The 15,652-nt window shown below is 43.4% G+C and overlaps 1 protein-coding gene across 3 annotated transcripts in view; it reads right to left on the bottom strand.

Annotated features, from left to right (window-relative positions):
* The window catches only part of WDR70 (WD repeat domain 70), a 294,335-nt gene that overhangs the window by 15,647 nt on the left and 263,036 nt on the right, over window positions 1-15,652 (bottom strand). For all 3 annotated transcript variants that reach the window (XM_047766810.1, XM_047766803.1, XM_047766821.1), the window contains exons 14-17: window positions 7,814-7,914; window positions 5,620-5,699; window positions 3,723-3,839; window positions 834-996 (exon numbers count right to left, since the gene is read on the bottom strand). In XM_047766810.1, coding sequence (XP_047622766.1) covers window positions 834-996; window positions 3,723-3,839; window positions 5,620-5,699; window positions 7,814-7,914 — 461 coding nt within the window. The remainder of the gene's footprint in view (window positions 1-833; window positions 997-3,722; window positions 3,840-5,619; window positions 5,700-7,813; window positions 7,915-15,652) is intronic.

Below are 15,652 nucleotides of genomic sequence, written 5' to 3' on the forward strand. Positions count from 1 at the left end.
TAGGAGAGTGGTTGAATAAATCATGGTACATCCACACAGTAGGGCACTATGCAGCTGTGGAAAGAGAATGAGAATGAGCTCTATGAACTGACAGTAAATTCCAGAGCATACTGCTGAGCTAGCACTAGCTTATTATGGCAACACTGCACATTATTGTATATGGAATGAATGGCTAACGGGGACCTGCTGCACAGCACAGGGAACTCTACTCAATATTCTGTGATAAGTTTTATGGGAATGGATATGTGCATATGTATAACTGAATCACTCTGTTGTATGACAGAAGTTATTAACACAATATTGTAAACCAACTACACTTAAATAAATTTTTTTAAAACGTCTCCCCCACAAAAAAATAAAATAAAATAAGAAATGAGAACCTTAGAGCAAGTTAGAACCTTAAAGCAGACATTGTTATGTTCTTCCCAGTTCATTAAACAAAATCATTTTTTAAAATTCCCGTTAGAACCTTAGAAGTTAGAACCTTAAAGCAGACATTGTTATGTTCTTCCCAGTTCATTAAACAAAATCATTTTTCAAAATTCCCGTTGTGGCTCAGTGGGTTAAGAACCCAACTGGTAGCCATGAGGATGAGGGTTTGATCCCTGGCCTCGCTCAGTGGGTTAAGGATCAGGTGTTGCCACAAGCTGTAGCGTGGGTTGCAGACGCAGGTCAGATCTCGCATTGCTGTGGTTGTGGCACAGGCCGGCAGCTGCAGCTCCAACTTGACCCCTAGCCCAGGAATTTCCATATGCCACAGGTTCAGCCCTAAAAAGACAAAAGAATAGTAATAATAATAATAATTTTTCTATCTCCAAAGGCCATTTCCTTACTTGGAATATGCTGGAGAAACCCAATATGGGTTGTCCTCGGCGGCCTTGGCGTGCCGCAAAATGGCTTCCCGTGGATTGCTGTCGTCGGTCTTATCCAAGGCAATGTTCTTGACAATGTATGATGACAGAGTGCCCCCATGGGTGCCAACCCGGCCACCACGACCTGTTCCAAAATCAGAGACAGAGTGAGCATAAGTCAAGTATACACTTGCCTTATCTGACAAAGTTGAGAACCCCTCACTGCTGGCTTCCGCAGCGGCCAGTTAAATGAATGACAGAGGAGGGCCAGGGATTCCTGTTTACCTGATTTCTGTCGTTCCCTACAGAATCAAGGGTTTGAGCATCTGGCTTCTATAGACTTTGGTTTGAAGCATACAAAGCTCAAACGTACCTGAGTATCATCCTTTCAGTTTTCATTTATGATAATCACAACCAAAGTAGGACCTCACCAAACCTCAACTCCCCCATGACATTTTTAAATGGAGACCTTTTTTTATTATGCCTTTGTTGTTTAATCTACATAATGACACCAACACAGGGAGAATTACAAATAGTCTGCCATGTACAAGCTTTAAAATTTCCTCAGGCATGAACACGGGAAATGCAATTAATAACAATAATCAATAATTATTCGATGCTATCTTAGTTTTTTTTTTGTCTTTTTTTGGTCTTTTTGCCATTTCTTGGATCACTCCTGCAGCATATGGAGGTTCCCAGGCTAGGAGTCAAATCGGAGCTGTAGCCACCCGCCTACACCAGAGCCACAGCAACGCGGGATCCAAGCCGCATCTGCAACTTACAACACAGCTCATGGTAACGCCAGATCCTTAACCCACTGAGGAAGGCCAGGGATTGAACCCGCAACCTCATGGTTCCTAGTCGGATTCGTTAACCACTGAGCCACGACGGGCTATCTTAGTTTTAAACAAACACATCCTAGGGCTTGACATCTTCCAAGTAACTTGCAGGAGAGAAAACAAATAAGGTGAACAGGAGTTCCCGTCGTGGCGCAGTGGTTAACGAATCCGACTAGGAACCATGAGGTTGCAGGTTCGGTCCCTGCCCTTGCTCAGTGGGTTAACGATCCGGCGTTGCCGTGAGCTGTGGTGTAGGTTGCAGACGCGGCTCGGATCCCGCGTTGCTGTGGCTCTGGCGTAGGCCGGTGGCTACAGCTCCGATTCAACCCCTAGCCTGGGAACCTCCATATGCCGCGGGAGCGGCCCAAGAAATAGCAACAAAAACAACAACAACAATAACAAAAAAAAAAAAAAAAAACAAATAAGGTGAACAGACTCATTCACATTATTTGACTCTTCTCCAATTGCTCTAGTAGACAGGAAACTTCCATATGGCCAGGAATTGATCCCAACCGCTAGCCTCGTTCCCAGTACTCAAAAGATATATGACTTTTTAGGAAGATTAAAAAGAAAAAAAAAAAAACCACCACATGAAAAGCTAAGTATCACTAAAAAATTAATTTTATAAGGCAGGAAATGATTGCCAAAGAAACTGTATGGCCAGTAACTATTGCAGCACTTAGAGGAAAGAAAGAGCTCTTCAGGCTAATGGGGTGGGCCATCTCGAGGAAAAAATAAATCCAATTTGGAAAAACTCAGAAGACAGAGAAGGTTATTTTCAATGAGCAGGATGATTTAAGGAAGAAAAGCATAAAAAATGTAAAGTCCAATGGGCACTGGGGAGGAGGAATGAACCAACAGAGATATCAGAAGATCAGAGGAGGAGAGAAATGAGGTGTAAAGCTCAAAAATGGGTTAGAGTCAGACTGTAGAGAACTCTGAATCTCCAGAAATGCAACTGGCCCGTCTAAAGCTTCTGAAGATCTGGGAGCAGTAGCAATAGGAGAGCTAGAGGAATTGGGAATAAAAGCTGCATGTAAGAAGAAAGATGGTAGGATGGTGAGAGGAGAGTGACTTGACATAAGGGGTCTAGTTAGAGGGGCTTTTCAATAATCCAGGCAAGAATATTATTTAGGAACTTTTGATTAGGATGGTGGCAGAGAAAACAGAGAAAAAAAATTGAGATTAGTATATGAAATATTTTCCATTCTGGAGGGGCAGACCAAACAGATATAGGTTCAGAACTTAGGTTCAGATGAATGAACAAGCCAAAAGCTGTAAGCTTGTGAGCCCAGGACCAGTGGAAACCACGTGGGTGATAACAGAAAATGAGATTCTAATAAAGGATGTGCTGCATGATCGCCAATGCTGCCTTGCTTTCTTCTGGCAGCTACTTTCTTAGAAACTCTAAGGATTTTTATTCATCTTCTCGAGAAACGGGCAGCTCTATTTTACCAACACAGAACAAAATGATGGGTATTTTCTACTTTATGTGAAATCTAATCCTGCCTAAATTCTGGCCAAAGTACCTAATGTTGTAAATCAAAAAAATACTGAGAACAGTGGTTAGGGGGTGGGGGTGAGGGGTTGGCTGCACCTGTAGCATATGGAAGTTCCCAGGCCAGGGATCGAATCCATGTCACATCATCGACCTGAGCTACCACAGTGACATCAGATCTTAAACGTGCTGTGCCACAAGGGAACTCCAAGAGCAGTGGTTTTTAACACTGAGTTCCAAGGAGCCCCAGAGTTCCGCCGAGGTCACCTAAACGGCTCTAGTTGGAGACTGGGCTCCAGGCTTCCTCTCTGTTTCAGCACAGTAGCTCCAGTTTTATCAGTTTTATCCACTGGATTTCTGCATCTGATCTTTAAGCAAAAAGTTCTGATGCTAAAAGAAGGTGTTTGAAAATGCCTATTTAGTAAAATCTCTCAAGACAGGCCTCCAGGTCCCAAAGATCTTCCAAATTCCGTATCGATCACCCCACCCTGCCCCTCAACGCCCTTTGCAGGTCACTAGCAAGATCACAGTCACCTGGGCCTGCTACGGGAGGTTCGGGTTTGTGAGACTTCAGGGGATCCAGTCTGTCCTTCTCCAGCTGTTTCCTTGTACTCCGTTGGCGGGGCTCGCGGAACATAGGCAAGGCATGCGCTACAAGAAGTCACATTTGAAAAATTTCATTATGATAATAACTCTTCCATCCAAAAACATAGCTAAAGCATGACTAACTGAAAGATGAAATGGAAGTCATAATGACAGCCTTCATCTAATAATAAAACACAGTCTTACTGCAACCAATTAGCCAGTGTTGTCTGAGACCAGGCTCATTGTTCACCTCTCCTGGCAACTAATGGCACTCAGGAAATACTGTCAAATATTGTCACGGAAAGGCTGGTGAGGCTCCCCATCTCCCAAGCCACGGGTAACAGTTAAACTTAATTTCCGAGATTTTGAAAAGAAACACTTAATGGGACTGCCTCCTATTTTTCCTCACAGGACCCAAATGTGAATCGTGCCAACAGCTTGCCTGTCAGCCCTGAAGTTCCCTCAGATGCCTCATAAACACTGGAATCACTTCACACGTTTCTGAAATGTGACCACCTCTCAGGAGGAGTTGACAACCCTGAGTAACCGGAAGGGAGGAACGCTTCTCCCCCTGAAACTAGGATAAAGGTTGCCTTGAGTGCACGGAGGTGCCCGAATCTTTGGGCCTGGTGATCTCCCTTCTTCTATATGGTCGACGAAAGAATAAAAAATCAAAGTAACATTTGTCCAAACCGTTGTCGGTTGTTTGCTCGGTGTCAGAGTTAAACTTCAGAAGACCAGGAGTATACACCTTTGAAAGGGCAACAGTCTGATATTGCAGTGGGAGAGGGAGAAGATTACTGGGAGCAGAATGAAATATCTTTTTCTTTTTTTACCAATCATTTTTACCAGAATAATTGCTTTGTGTGTTTACATGCAAATTAAAACCCCTTTAAAAGAGAAAACCAGGGGAGAGATAAAGGAATAAGAAAGGCTTAAAGGGAATTTATGGCATGAAGGACGGAAATGTCTAACCCCTAAAAAACCCCTTCCAGTACCAGCTACCCTCCACCCGAACTTCCAGCCTGGGCCAGGACCCCATCACTCACGAGCAAAATATGCCTACCTTGAGTCAGGGGAACTGAGAAACACAGCCACCCGTCACTCTGTCAGGCAACACGACACACCAGTATTTTTAGGAGGGGGGAAAAATAGCTTTTCACTTCAAACGGCTGCAGGAATTTAAGTAGGCCGCGTGTAATTACATGAGCTAGACTGGTTATGACACCGACTTTAACACTTCTAGTCTTGCAAAAAAGTGTCATGGGATCTCTTTACTGATCAGGAGCTCCAAGGGACTTGGTCTTTTAAGAGAGACCCACCACCAGGGAGAGAACCCAGCAGTGCAGCGCCCCCTGGGCCTTGGACTGAGCCGCTGACAAACATCCCACAGGGGCATCTGCTAATGACAACTGCTACTGTGTCCAAGAGTCCCTTCCTGGCTGCTACCTGTGACAGGTCTGGGACTGCAACTCTGGAAAACAAAAATCTGCCAGATTAACGAGGTTGCGTGACAAACCCAAGTGAAGCTACTCTGTCCTGGTGAGATTTCTGATCAGGCCCCCTTGTATATCTAAAGGTCTCTAGATCAGTCTATCACATGGTCACAGAATTTAGGCTTTTCCTTTCTGGGTTAAGAGTTATATGAAATAACCCTGTCTCTGTGCGGAGTCACAGGAGCTGAAGGGGTTAGCCACTACAGTACTCGCAGTGCTGAGCACGCATGGGGTATTTTGTAAGCTATAGCCTGAACTTGGAGGGCTTTTTCCGTCTCTAGAGCCATGAGACCAACAGCACACTAGAAGAGAAGGCAGATGCATGATGGAGAGACCATCTAACAACTTACGGGTGATGATGTAGTCCTGGGTTAGAGTCTCTGCTTGTTTCGCCTTCCGCTGGGTTTTAACCACGCATAATTTTGCTCCCCTAAGCCAGGGGCAGGGGGGTGGGGGTGGGGGTAGAAGAGGGGAATTAAAAGCAAATTATTTTCTTTACTTGTTCTTATAAAACAGAGAGTCTATGTCAAGAGCATTCAATACTTTCAGGAACACGCTTTGTGGACACCATCTCACCAAGTCCTTGGAGTGGCGACAGATGGAACCTCGGTGATTAAGAGATGAAATGTATGGGAGGGCAAGTCTGTGAGTCAGTGGCTACTACGGAGTGAAAGGGTTGGAAAGGCAACTGGGCAACAGAAGACTAGTGGAAAAAAATCTATAGAAATAAAAAGAAAGAAGGAAGGAAGGAAGGAAGGAAGGAAGGAAGGAAGGAAGGAAGGAAGGAAGGAAGGAAGGAAGGAAAGAAAAGAAAAGAAAAGAAAAGAAAGAAAGAAAGAAAAGGAAGAAAGGAAGGAAGAAAGGAAGAAAGAAACGAACGAACCTAAAATTAGGATCTTAAAGAGATTATTAATAACGTCAATCAACTTTTTCGCCCTAAAGGTCACAGAGTTGAAGTTTTAGTTTTCTGTCTCAGATGAAAGCAACTTGGGTGGTCTACGGCCCAAGTGGCATTTGTCCACCTCTCAAATATAACAGAACAAGTGTCTGGAACTGAGTCAGCTTGGCAGTGTTGCCAAAGGGCCATGGCCCACGAATGAGTGGGATTAACCAAAAGTGTCCTTAAAACACTTCACGTCTCCTTCGCAACAATAAATTATCCCTTTTGGGAGAAACAAATACAAATAAACACAGTTCTTAAAGATTCCAAAGACAGGGCCTTCTAATGGGTGCTATCAAAGGGGGTCATCCTTCTCTCGAGTAAAACAGACTCCTCCCTCTCATGGTAATCACGTTAGCATTTTCCATTTCTTTTAGAATGTGTGCATGTATGTGTCAACTGGGTCACCATGCTGTACAGCAGAAAAAAAAATTGTATTGGGGAAATAACAATTTAAGAAAAAAAAAGATGAACTAAGAAAATAATTAAATAAATAAGCTACTACCACAAACAAACAAACAAACAAGATCCTCTTTGTTCTTAAAGACAACAATATATAACTTTATTTTATAGGGCAAAGATTCCAACTTCAGAAAATCCTGAAGGAAACAGGACTGTCCGATCCTATTAAGAACCAAATTACAGTCAATTAAATACTCATTCATGGAGAACGGGTTTCCTCCCTCTTAAAAGATTATGGGGGAGTTCCCATCCTGGCTCAGTAGTTAATGAACCTGACTAGTATCCACGAGGATGCGGGTTCGATCCCTGGCCTCACTCGGTGGGTTAAGGATCTGGCCTTGCTGTGAGCTGTGGTGTAGGCTGGCAGCTATAGCTCCGATTGGACCCCTCGCCTGGGAACGTCCATACGCCTCAGGTGTGGCCCTAAAAAGACACACACACACAAAAGAATGGGGGACCCCAGTAAATTCAGCATGTGAATTTTAATACTAGCCAACCAAACCTTACTCTAAAGAAAGAGCTAATCACTCACTATACCTTAACAGAATGAAACATGTCCATCTTTGTGCCCAAGGAAAACAGAAACAACTAAGGAATGGACGGAGCCTCTAGTGATGGTTTCAGACTCTTGACACAGTTAAACCTGGCATTTGTGATGGACATGGAGTTGAAGGGGAAAGTATCTGTGCTCTGCTGGCAGAGAACAACCCTGCCAAACATCCAAACCCGTACCTGATAAAAGCCCAAACAGAAAGGGAACCAAATGGACCAGCCGTTTCCATTTCCTGTAAGTGGTTAGTTCCCTGCTTTGTTAATCCCTTGCATGCATCACTGCTAATGCCACTGTCCAGGGTGGTATGCAAAGTGGGCCGGCCCTTTTCCCCCCTTGCACTCAACCTTTCAGCTAAAGAACTGCAAATCCCCAGTCAACTTTCACTTTGAATTCTCTATGGATCAAGGGAGATAGCCAAATCCTCTTTAAAGCACAATACTAGGAGTTTGAGGCTTTACTCTGTGCCAGCTGCATTTTCTAAAAGGGTGGATCCCCATCAAAGAGGGAAATAAATAAAAGCAAGGGTGAAAAAAAAGCAATCCCCCCAGTTGTTGTCATCCATCTAAAACAGGCAATACTTATGAAATACCTCTGACTCTTGTTGGGGTCATAATAGACTTTAGCCAATCCATTTCCAGTCCCCACCATGATCTGGTTCAGCTTTGGATGCCACAGGCAGCGGACAACACTCTGAAAAGGAAAGGCATGGTAATCAACCAAAAGGGCCACATAAAAGTGGAAAAAAGTTCTGCTGGCACTTTATTAACCTGACTACCACCCTGATGATTACCTGTAACTTGTAAGGCATTTTCTTCTAAAGCACAGGTTTGTGTTCCTGAGGTTGAGTCCTGTTTCATCACTTATTATCTGCTTGATACTCGATACAAATAAAAAAAAGATGCTCCCTTCCTGACACCTCCCCTCTCCTTTCCTGACAGCCTTGAAACCACAAAGTTAGGCTTTCCCAGTTCTGCTGCCACGTGAGGGAGGCTGGCATCATGGAAGGCTGAACCCACATAACTCAGTTCATTTCACTGAAGCAGATTTAGATCTCAGTGTTTCATGCTTTTATACACATAATATGACCCTCTGGACAGCATACTGAGGCCAGGTGGTGGTTGTTTTTAGTTTACCAAGATCCAAATTTCATAAAGCTTTTTCAGGAACAACACATATTTGCAAGCACTGAAAATATCTCCCTATCTATGAGATAAACCAGCAGGACAATAGCAGAAGTAAAACAGAGATACGGAATATTACGACTTGACAGTATCCTGAATGAAAAGCTGTTTATGAGAAGGTTCACTGGAAGTTATGATCCCTTTTTTTTTTTGTCTTTTTGTCTTTTTCCGGGGCTGCACCCACGACATAGGGAGGTTCCCAAGCTAGGGGTCTAATCGGAGCTATAGCCCCCAGCCTATGCCAGAACCACAGCAACGGGATCCAAGCTGAGTCTGCGACCTACACCACAGCTCATGGCAACACCAGATCCTTAACCCACTGAGCGAGGCCTGGGATAGAACCCGCAACCTTATGGTTCCTAGTCAGATTCGTTAACCACTGAGCTACGACGAGAACTCCTGGAAGTTATGATCTTTTGAATTCATTACTAGTGAGGAAAGCAAGTGGTGCTCTGGGGTCAGAAAGAACTGTGAATTCTCAGTGAGACCCACAACCTGCTATTTAAATTTTTGTTAAATAAGAGGCGGAAAGGATAGCAGGGAGAGAATTAAGGGGGGAGGACTGAAGCTAAGGCTGCTAGGCAGCAATACTATGTGCTGGGTTCTGCTGATCTCGCTCTGATAGAACAAGAAACAAGTGGAAATATGAATTCAACGTTTATCAGGATTCTATCATGTACCAAGAAATATACAAGAACTAAGGGAGAAATAGTACAATTAGATATTGCTATTTATGTTCTAATACTAAACGCAAACCATGGAATTTCTGTCTCCCGAGTCTACCTCAGATTGAATTTTTTTTTTGTCTTTTTGCCTTTTCTAGGGCCGCTCCCATGGCACATGGAGGTTCCCAGGCTAGGGGTCTAATCAGAGCTGTAGTCACCAGCCTATGCCAGAGCCACAGCAACTCGGGATCCCAGCCTCATCTGCGACCTACACCACAGCTCAAGGCAACGCCGGATCCTTAACCCACTGAGCAAGGCCAGGGACTGAACCCACAACCTCATGGTTCCTAGTCGGATTCGTTAACCACTGCACCATGACGGGAACTCCTAAGCTGAATTTCTTTGGTTTCTTCTCCACAACTGACCAGCTCTCTTTTTAAGTCAGAATATCTGGGAATCTTGGTAATCCCTTTTGATAGACATTCTGGCTCCTAGCTGAAAATGCATATAGTTAAGTGACTACAAATCCTACTCTGAGATTACTGAGAAATCAAGGAGGAAATGTCAGAGTCTGCAGAACTTCTAATTCATGTCTGACAATACTCTAGATGAGTGGTTCTTAAGGTCTGCACCACTGAAAAGGGCTGAGATGTTCTACTGAGAAAACCAAATCACATTGGCTGTGTTTCCCCTGTTACCTGGGGGAAACGACGTTAAAAGGGCAGGTTTTCACAATTTTAAGTTTTTTCTCCACAATTTTGTTTAAACCCATGGCCTGATATCCAATGTCCACTAGCAAGTGCTAAAAGATGATAAAACAGGCACAAAGGTGAGTAAATCTTAACAGAATAACTTGAAAACAGTAAATCATGTTTTTAGTAAAATAGGAAAATAGTAAATCAAAGTGACTTTTTAGGGGTGGGGCTGTTGTCATTTTGTGCATATGCTCATAAACCTTACTTTATAATGCATGGTGTATAAAAAGTCACATTTGCTCCTAATAAAACAGTACCTGGTTGCTAAGATGGAATTAAGCATATCATTAGAGTGGTTCATGGTCTGCAAAGCACAGCCTGACTACCAGCTGCTCTATCACTGAGACTAATTGAGAACCATGCCTAGACTGCTGGAAATTTCCAGATGGTCAAGGCCAGGTATCTGGAAACATGAGAAGAGTCACAAACCTAACTCCATATCCTAACTAGAATAAGCTTATCCAAGTCAATACTCAGCTCCTTCAAGTCTTTGTTTAAGCCTCATTACTACTCAAACCATCTTATTTAAAATTACAGCCCACAATTCCCTTTATTTTCATAGCATGTATCACCTTTCAACATAATACACAATATATTGTTCATTATGCTTATTATCTGTCTCCCCCACTAGAACATGTGTTCCACATAGACAGACCTTGGTCTGTTTCGTGTAGCCAAGCATCCCAGTGCCTAGAGTAGTGTCTGGTACTCAATAAGTGTTTGCTGCAGGAATGAATTAAAAGTTACAGTTCACCTAAATGGATTGCTCTGCTAGGGGGAGCTGGAGATAATTTTCGAGTTAAAATCACTACTACCTATGAGGAATAATTCGATTTTTTTCTCCAGATCATTATTATACTCAAGTATCCTACAAACACAGTAGGATTCATGCCCTCCCAATGAAGGCCTGAAAAGAGGAATGTAAGAACCAGAGAGCAAGGGAAGACAGTGAGGGGGGCTTTCAAGGGCCTCCAGAAATCTCAGCCCCCCACAAATGGCTCCAGGACAATTTTAAGGACATGGTATTAAAGTTATTTTTCTTCCTTGGTTCTCTAGAGGTCTGGCTAAGCAGTCTAAGATTACTGGTTCTCAAATATGTTTTCAAGTGAGCAGGGTGCAGAATTGGAAAAGAGCCACAGGGTAGGCCTGGTAAATTCCCAGACACCCAGCCAAACAGGCAGTTTCCAGGGGCAGCAGGTCACTGTGACTCTCTCCCTCGACGCTGAGGGTGTAAATGTTAGAGGCAACTGCCCAGGCCAACAGACCAATGTCTGACTGCTTTCCAGGGAGTCCAAGTTCAGGGCAATGCACCTCTCTTCCTGTTCACAGCCTTTGCCCCCTAACGCCCTTAGACACACACGTGGCTGGGCGGCACAGCTCTCACGGAGAAGGGGCACGTTCACCTTCCTTTATACACAGAAGTAAGGAGAAGGCAAATGAGACCCCCTGAACTAAAAAGCCACTCCAGGGCTGCATCCACTGAGGCGGTGAGTCTCTAAAGGAGCCAATGAGAGCCCTGGGAGCAGTCTGACTTAAGGCAAAAGATACTTAAGGCTCAATTACCCTAAGGCCGGCTATTAATCAAATACTACAAGGATTCCAAAATATGGAATGAAGAAACAGAATTCAAAGTCAAAGGTGGGTGGGCTTTTTTTGTTGTTTATTAATATTTATTGTGTGTGTTTAGCTAACCTTCGTAAACTTTGCAGCTAATGCGGCTCCACACTTTGTCCTGTCAAGGAAATGCATCTCATAGCAGAGGGCTGGCCATCTGCCAAACCAAACAATCCCCCAGACGGCAGGCTGGGGAGCGAGCAGAGCTGCCACACTGCTAACTTGTCAAACACACATACTGGGTTTTACTTAACAACAATAGGACACGTGCCTGCTAGAAGCCCAAGGAACTTTCAGAAGACAGATGAGCTACAGCTACTTAGAAAGAGTGTATTCACTCAATCAACCATCCATCAAAGACCTCCTCCAGCCTCTGTTCTTGAAGAGGTACTTCTGCAGCTGGGGGCTTGCCACATTCGGACCCATGCAATTTACCGAGTGAAACAGCAAATGAAGAGTAGAGAGCACATCTGAATCAAAGGCCCAGAGGAAAATGTCATGACATGAAATCTACATGGATCAAAGAGAAAGCCTTCACGTTACACCACGAGATTCAAATGGCAGAAGATCATTGTAGGGCAAAGACCTAGATTCTGAAATTAGTCTGCATATTTTAATATACTGATTTGCTTAATTAAATTGATAAAGGGTTTTATTCTTACACTAATCTACTTCATCTTTCGGAAGCATGTGGGACCACCATTGGCTTCCCTGCTAGCTGCCTAGACTGAATTCCATTTTAGCATAAAATTCAGCTTAATCTTTTAAACCAAAGCCTACTGTCATTTTTGATAATTTGGCAGGGCAGAGTAACCACAGACTGCTCCCAAAGTACTCCGCTCTAGCAGCAGCCCCAAAGAGACAGGATCTGGCATTGGAGATCATAAGCCAAATGACAAGGGGTTACAAGACTTTAATGTGCTCAACACAGAGATCTTTCTTCTCTGCAGAGACCAAAGGAAAGGGGGGCGGGGGGGGGGGCGGCGATGGGCCAGAGAAGAAGAAAGCACTTTGTGTACCAAAGGCAGTGTCAAGATTCCGAAACAGGAATTTTGGAATTACCCCTCAGCAAAAGTAAAAAAAGGCCACAAAAAATTCCAAATAATTTATTCCTGTGGTTATTTGGTTTACTTTAAGTGAAATCATGGAAGCAAATAAAGTGAGGAGGAGGAAACCAATGAGAGAAATGAATTTACATTTGAGGACATGGTAGGAAAGGAACGATTAGGTATCTGGAAGTTGATGTTATTTAAAGTAATTGGGGGGAGTTTCCACTGTGGCGCAACAGGACTGACAGCCTCTCTGCAGCGCTGGGATGCAGGTTCATTCCTTGGCCCAGCACAGTGGGTTAAGGATCCTGCGTAGGTCGCAACTGTGACTCAAATCTGATTCCTGGCCTGGGAATGCCATATGCTGTGGGGCAGCCAAAAAAAGAAAAACATAAATAAATTAAAAAAAAATAAAGCAATTGAGGAAGTTCCCTTATGGCTCAGCGGGTTAAGCATCTGGCATTGTCATTGCTGTGGCATGGGTTCAATCCCTGGCTTGCAGTACTGCCACATGCCTCAGGCATGTCCAGAAAGAAAAAAAAAAGTAACTGAACTCTCACAGCAATACTAAAAAATTAGTTATCACAGCCCCATTTCACAATAAGAAACTGAGGCTTAGAGGAGGCTGGTAACTTCCCCAAGGTCACCTGACGTATACACAGAGAAGCTGAGATCAGCAGAGAGGTTATTCCAACTCCTATGCTCATTCCTTTATGCTACCTGATTATGCAAAGTCCTAGTTTGGAAGATGGGGAGGAAGAGATGAGGGAGATTTAAAGTCATTTCCAAACCCACCCAACCCAGAAGGAGAAACCTTAACAAGTTTAGATTAAAAAGAAGATGGTATTACTAAAACCATAAAGGAAAAAAGCCCACTGCTACCCAGTTCATAAATGTTACTGTAAAAGAAATCAATGCCTGCATAACATCCTAGGCGTCTGTAATGCACATATTCAAATACCACCCTTATTCTGCCTTACATGCTAAAAGAAGCCCAACATCCTTCATAATTTTATATCTTAAACATAATTATGATGAAACACCATTTCTTGATCCTTCCCAGCTGCTGACCCACACTGTAGAAGAAACTCCATCTGGTTGTTTCATGTTTGGTTTTTGTCATATAGTACAAGGATGGATAAGCTAACTCGGGGATTCCTTGGGAGAAAAAGCACTTGCCAGAATTTTCAAAAAAAAGAGCCTTACACCTGTCTGTGAAGGAGACTGTCACACTGATTTGCACACTTGTGTAGAGGCAGTCTCACCGGCACAGACACTCTCAGCACTACCCATATATTTGAAAAGGCCTGTGTGTGGATTCTCAAGGCTAAGAACACAGATCAGGATGTGTGTCCAGGAGTTCCCGTCGTGGTGCAGCGGAAGCGAATCCGACTAGGAACCATGAGGCTGTGGGTTCAATCTCTGGCCTCACTCAGTCGGGTAAGGATCCGGCGTTGCTGTGGCTGTGGTGTAGGCCGGTGGCTACAGCTCTGATTAGACCACTAGCCTGGGAACCTCCATGTGCCATGGGTATGGCCTAAAAAGACAAAAAAGAAAAAAAAGATGTGAGTCCAAAACAAATAGAAAGAAGGAAGATGAAAATGGAAAGGCACTAGAGAAAGAATTTTCTTTGGATTTGCACAAGCCCACGTTTTCTTTCAAGAGAACGAAAAACTGCTTTCCACGTTAGAATACTGAGCCAGAGAGGTAGAAGAGTAAGACGGGAATTCTTTACACTTTTCCAAGCTATTTGTCCTGTCCTCCAAAGCCTTGCTTTTCCTAAAAACTTGGATTATCTTGCAACACGCATGGGCCATCCGGCTTAGTCTCATCCCTCTAAGGTTCAGGAAGCAAACTTGGCGAGTAAGCCTTAGCCTACAATAAATAAGACTCTTCCACACCCACCTGACCTCCAAGGAGACATCGCTTGAGTAAAAACGATGAAAGATATTTTCTCTGCTCTTCTAAGTGAGCACACATCTATCCTCTTCCCTCCTCCACATTCCCCCAACTCTAAGAAGTTCCACCACAGGGCCAGACTTGTAGTTATTGCCACTCTGCTGGAAATTGTCTCAATCTTCCCCCTTCTCTGCCCCAAATGACTTTCTCTTGGATAAACCAGATAGAAGCCCAGTGGGGAGAAGGAAAAAACTGCCATGGCACTTTTATAAATGTCGGGGTTGCAGCAGAGAAACCAAATAACAAAAACTGTTGTTGTATGCCTGCCATCAATATTTAGTACAGATGCACAGATTTATCTTTTTAAAAAGTGGCATCTAATTATCAAATTAAGTCCCATCAAACCCATGGAAAATGCATTTTTTAAAATTTCACTTTATTTTTTATTTTATTTATTTTTTCCGCTGTACAGCATGGGGACCAAGTTACACTTACATGTATATGGAAAATGTATTTATTAAAACGAGTTTATTTACAGTCTTTAGCTCTAAAATTCAGGTAACTGCTAAAGCAACAAAAATCTGGAACCTGGTAATTGTCCTTGGCACAAAATGAATCACATCTGCATCTGATAATAAAACTTGCCTAAAGAATTTCATCACGAGAAAAAGTTCTCAGAGAAAATGGAAGGTCTCTTGGGGAAGAAAATTAAATACAATTTTCATCTAATTCAAAACACTAAATGTTGGTTTGTTCCAACCTGCTATTTGAGAAGAACTTACAAAGGCAAAAACAAAAAACAAAAAAAAACCCCACAAATAATGATTGATGAAAAAATCTAGTAATTATTCCTATTAACGACAGTCTAGGAACAGGAAACAAATAGGAGGCTGGAAGCTGGAGACCACGGTGTGAGGAACACCTGTGGTGGGTCCTACAAGGCAAAGGCCCCCAGAGGCCCCAGACCACAGCGATCCACTTAGGAACTGCACTTACTGGAGGCACATTCCCAAAATTCTAGTAGAACTTCCTACCGGTGGACACAGGATGGATGGATCAAGTACACCAAGATACAGAGCCCTTTAGCCTTGAGAGGGACCTGGGGCACTGGAGCCTCAGGCAAGTCACTTCTAGCAAAGAGTAGCTTTATCTGCTGTATCACATATCATCATCTATTATGAGGAGCAGGTTGTGTCAAAGCTGAGGGAGCACTACCTCAGGCCATCTCTCTCCTGAGATCTAATCTCTTCAGACCCAGACCCTTT

The sequence above is a fragment of the Phacochoerus africanus genome, chromosome 1 (genome assembly GCF_016906955.1).
Source record: "Phacochoerus africanus isolate WHEZ1 chromosome 1, ROS_Pafr_v1, whole genome shotgun sequence".
NCBI classification, from domain to species: Eukaryota; Metazoa; Chordata; class Mammalia; order Artiodactyla; family Suidae; genus Phacochoerus; species Phacochoerus africanus.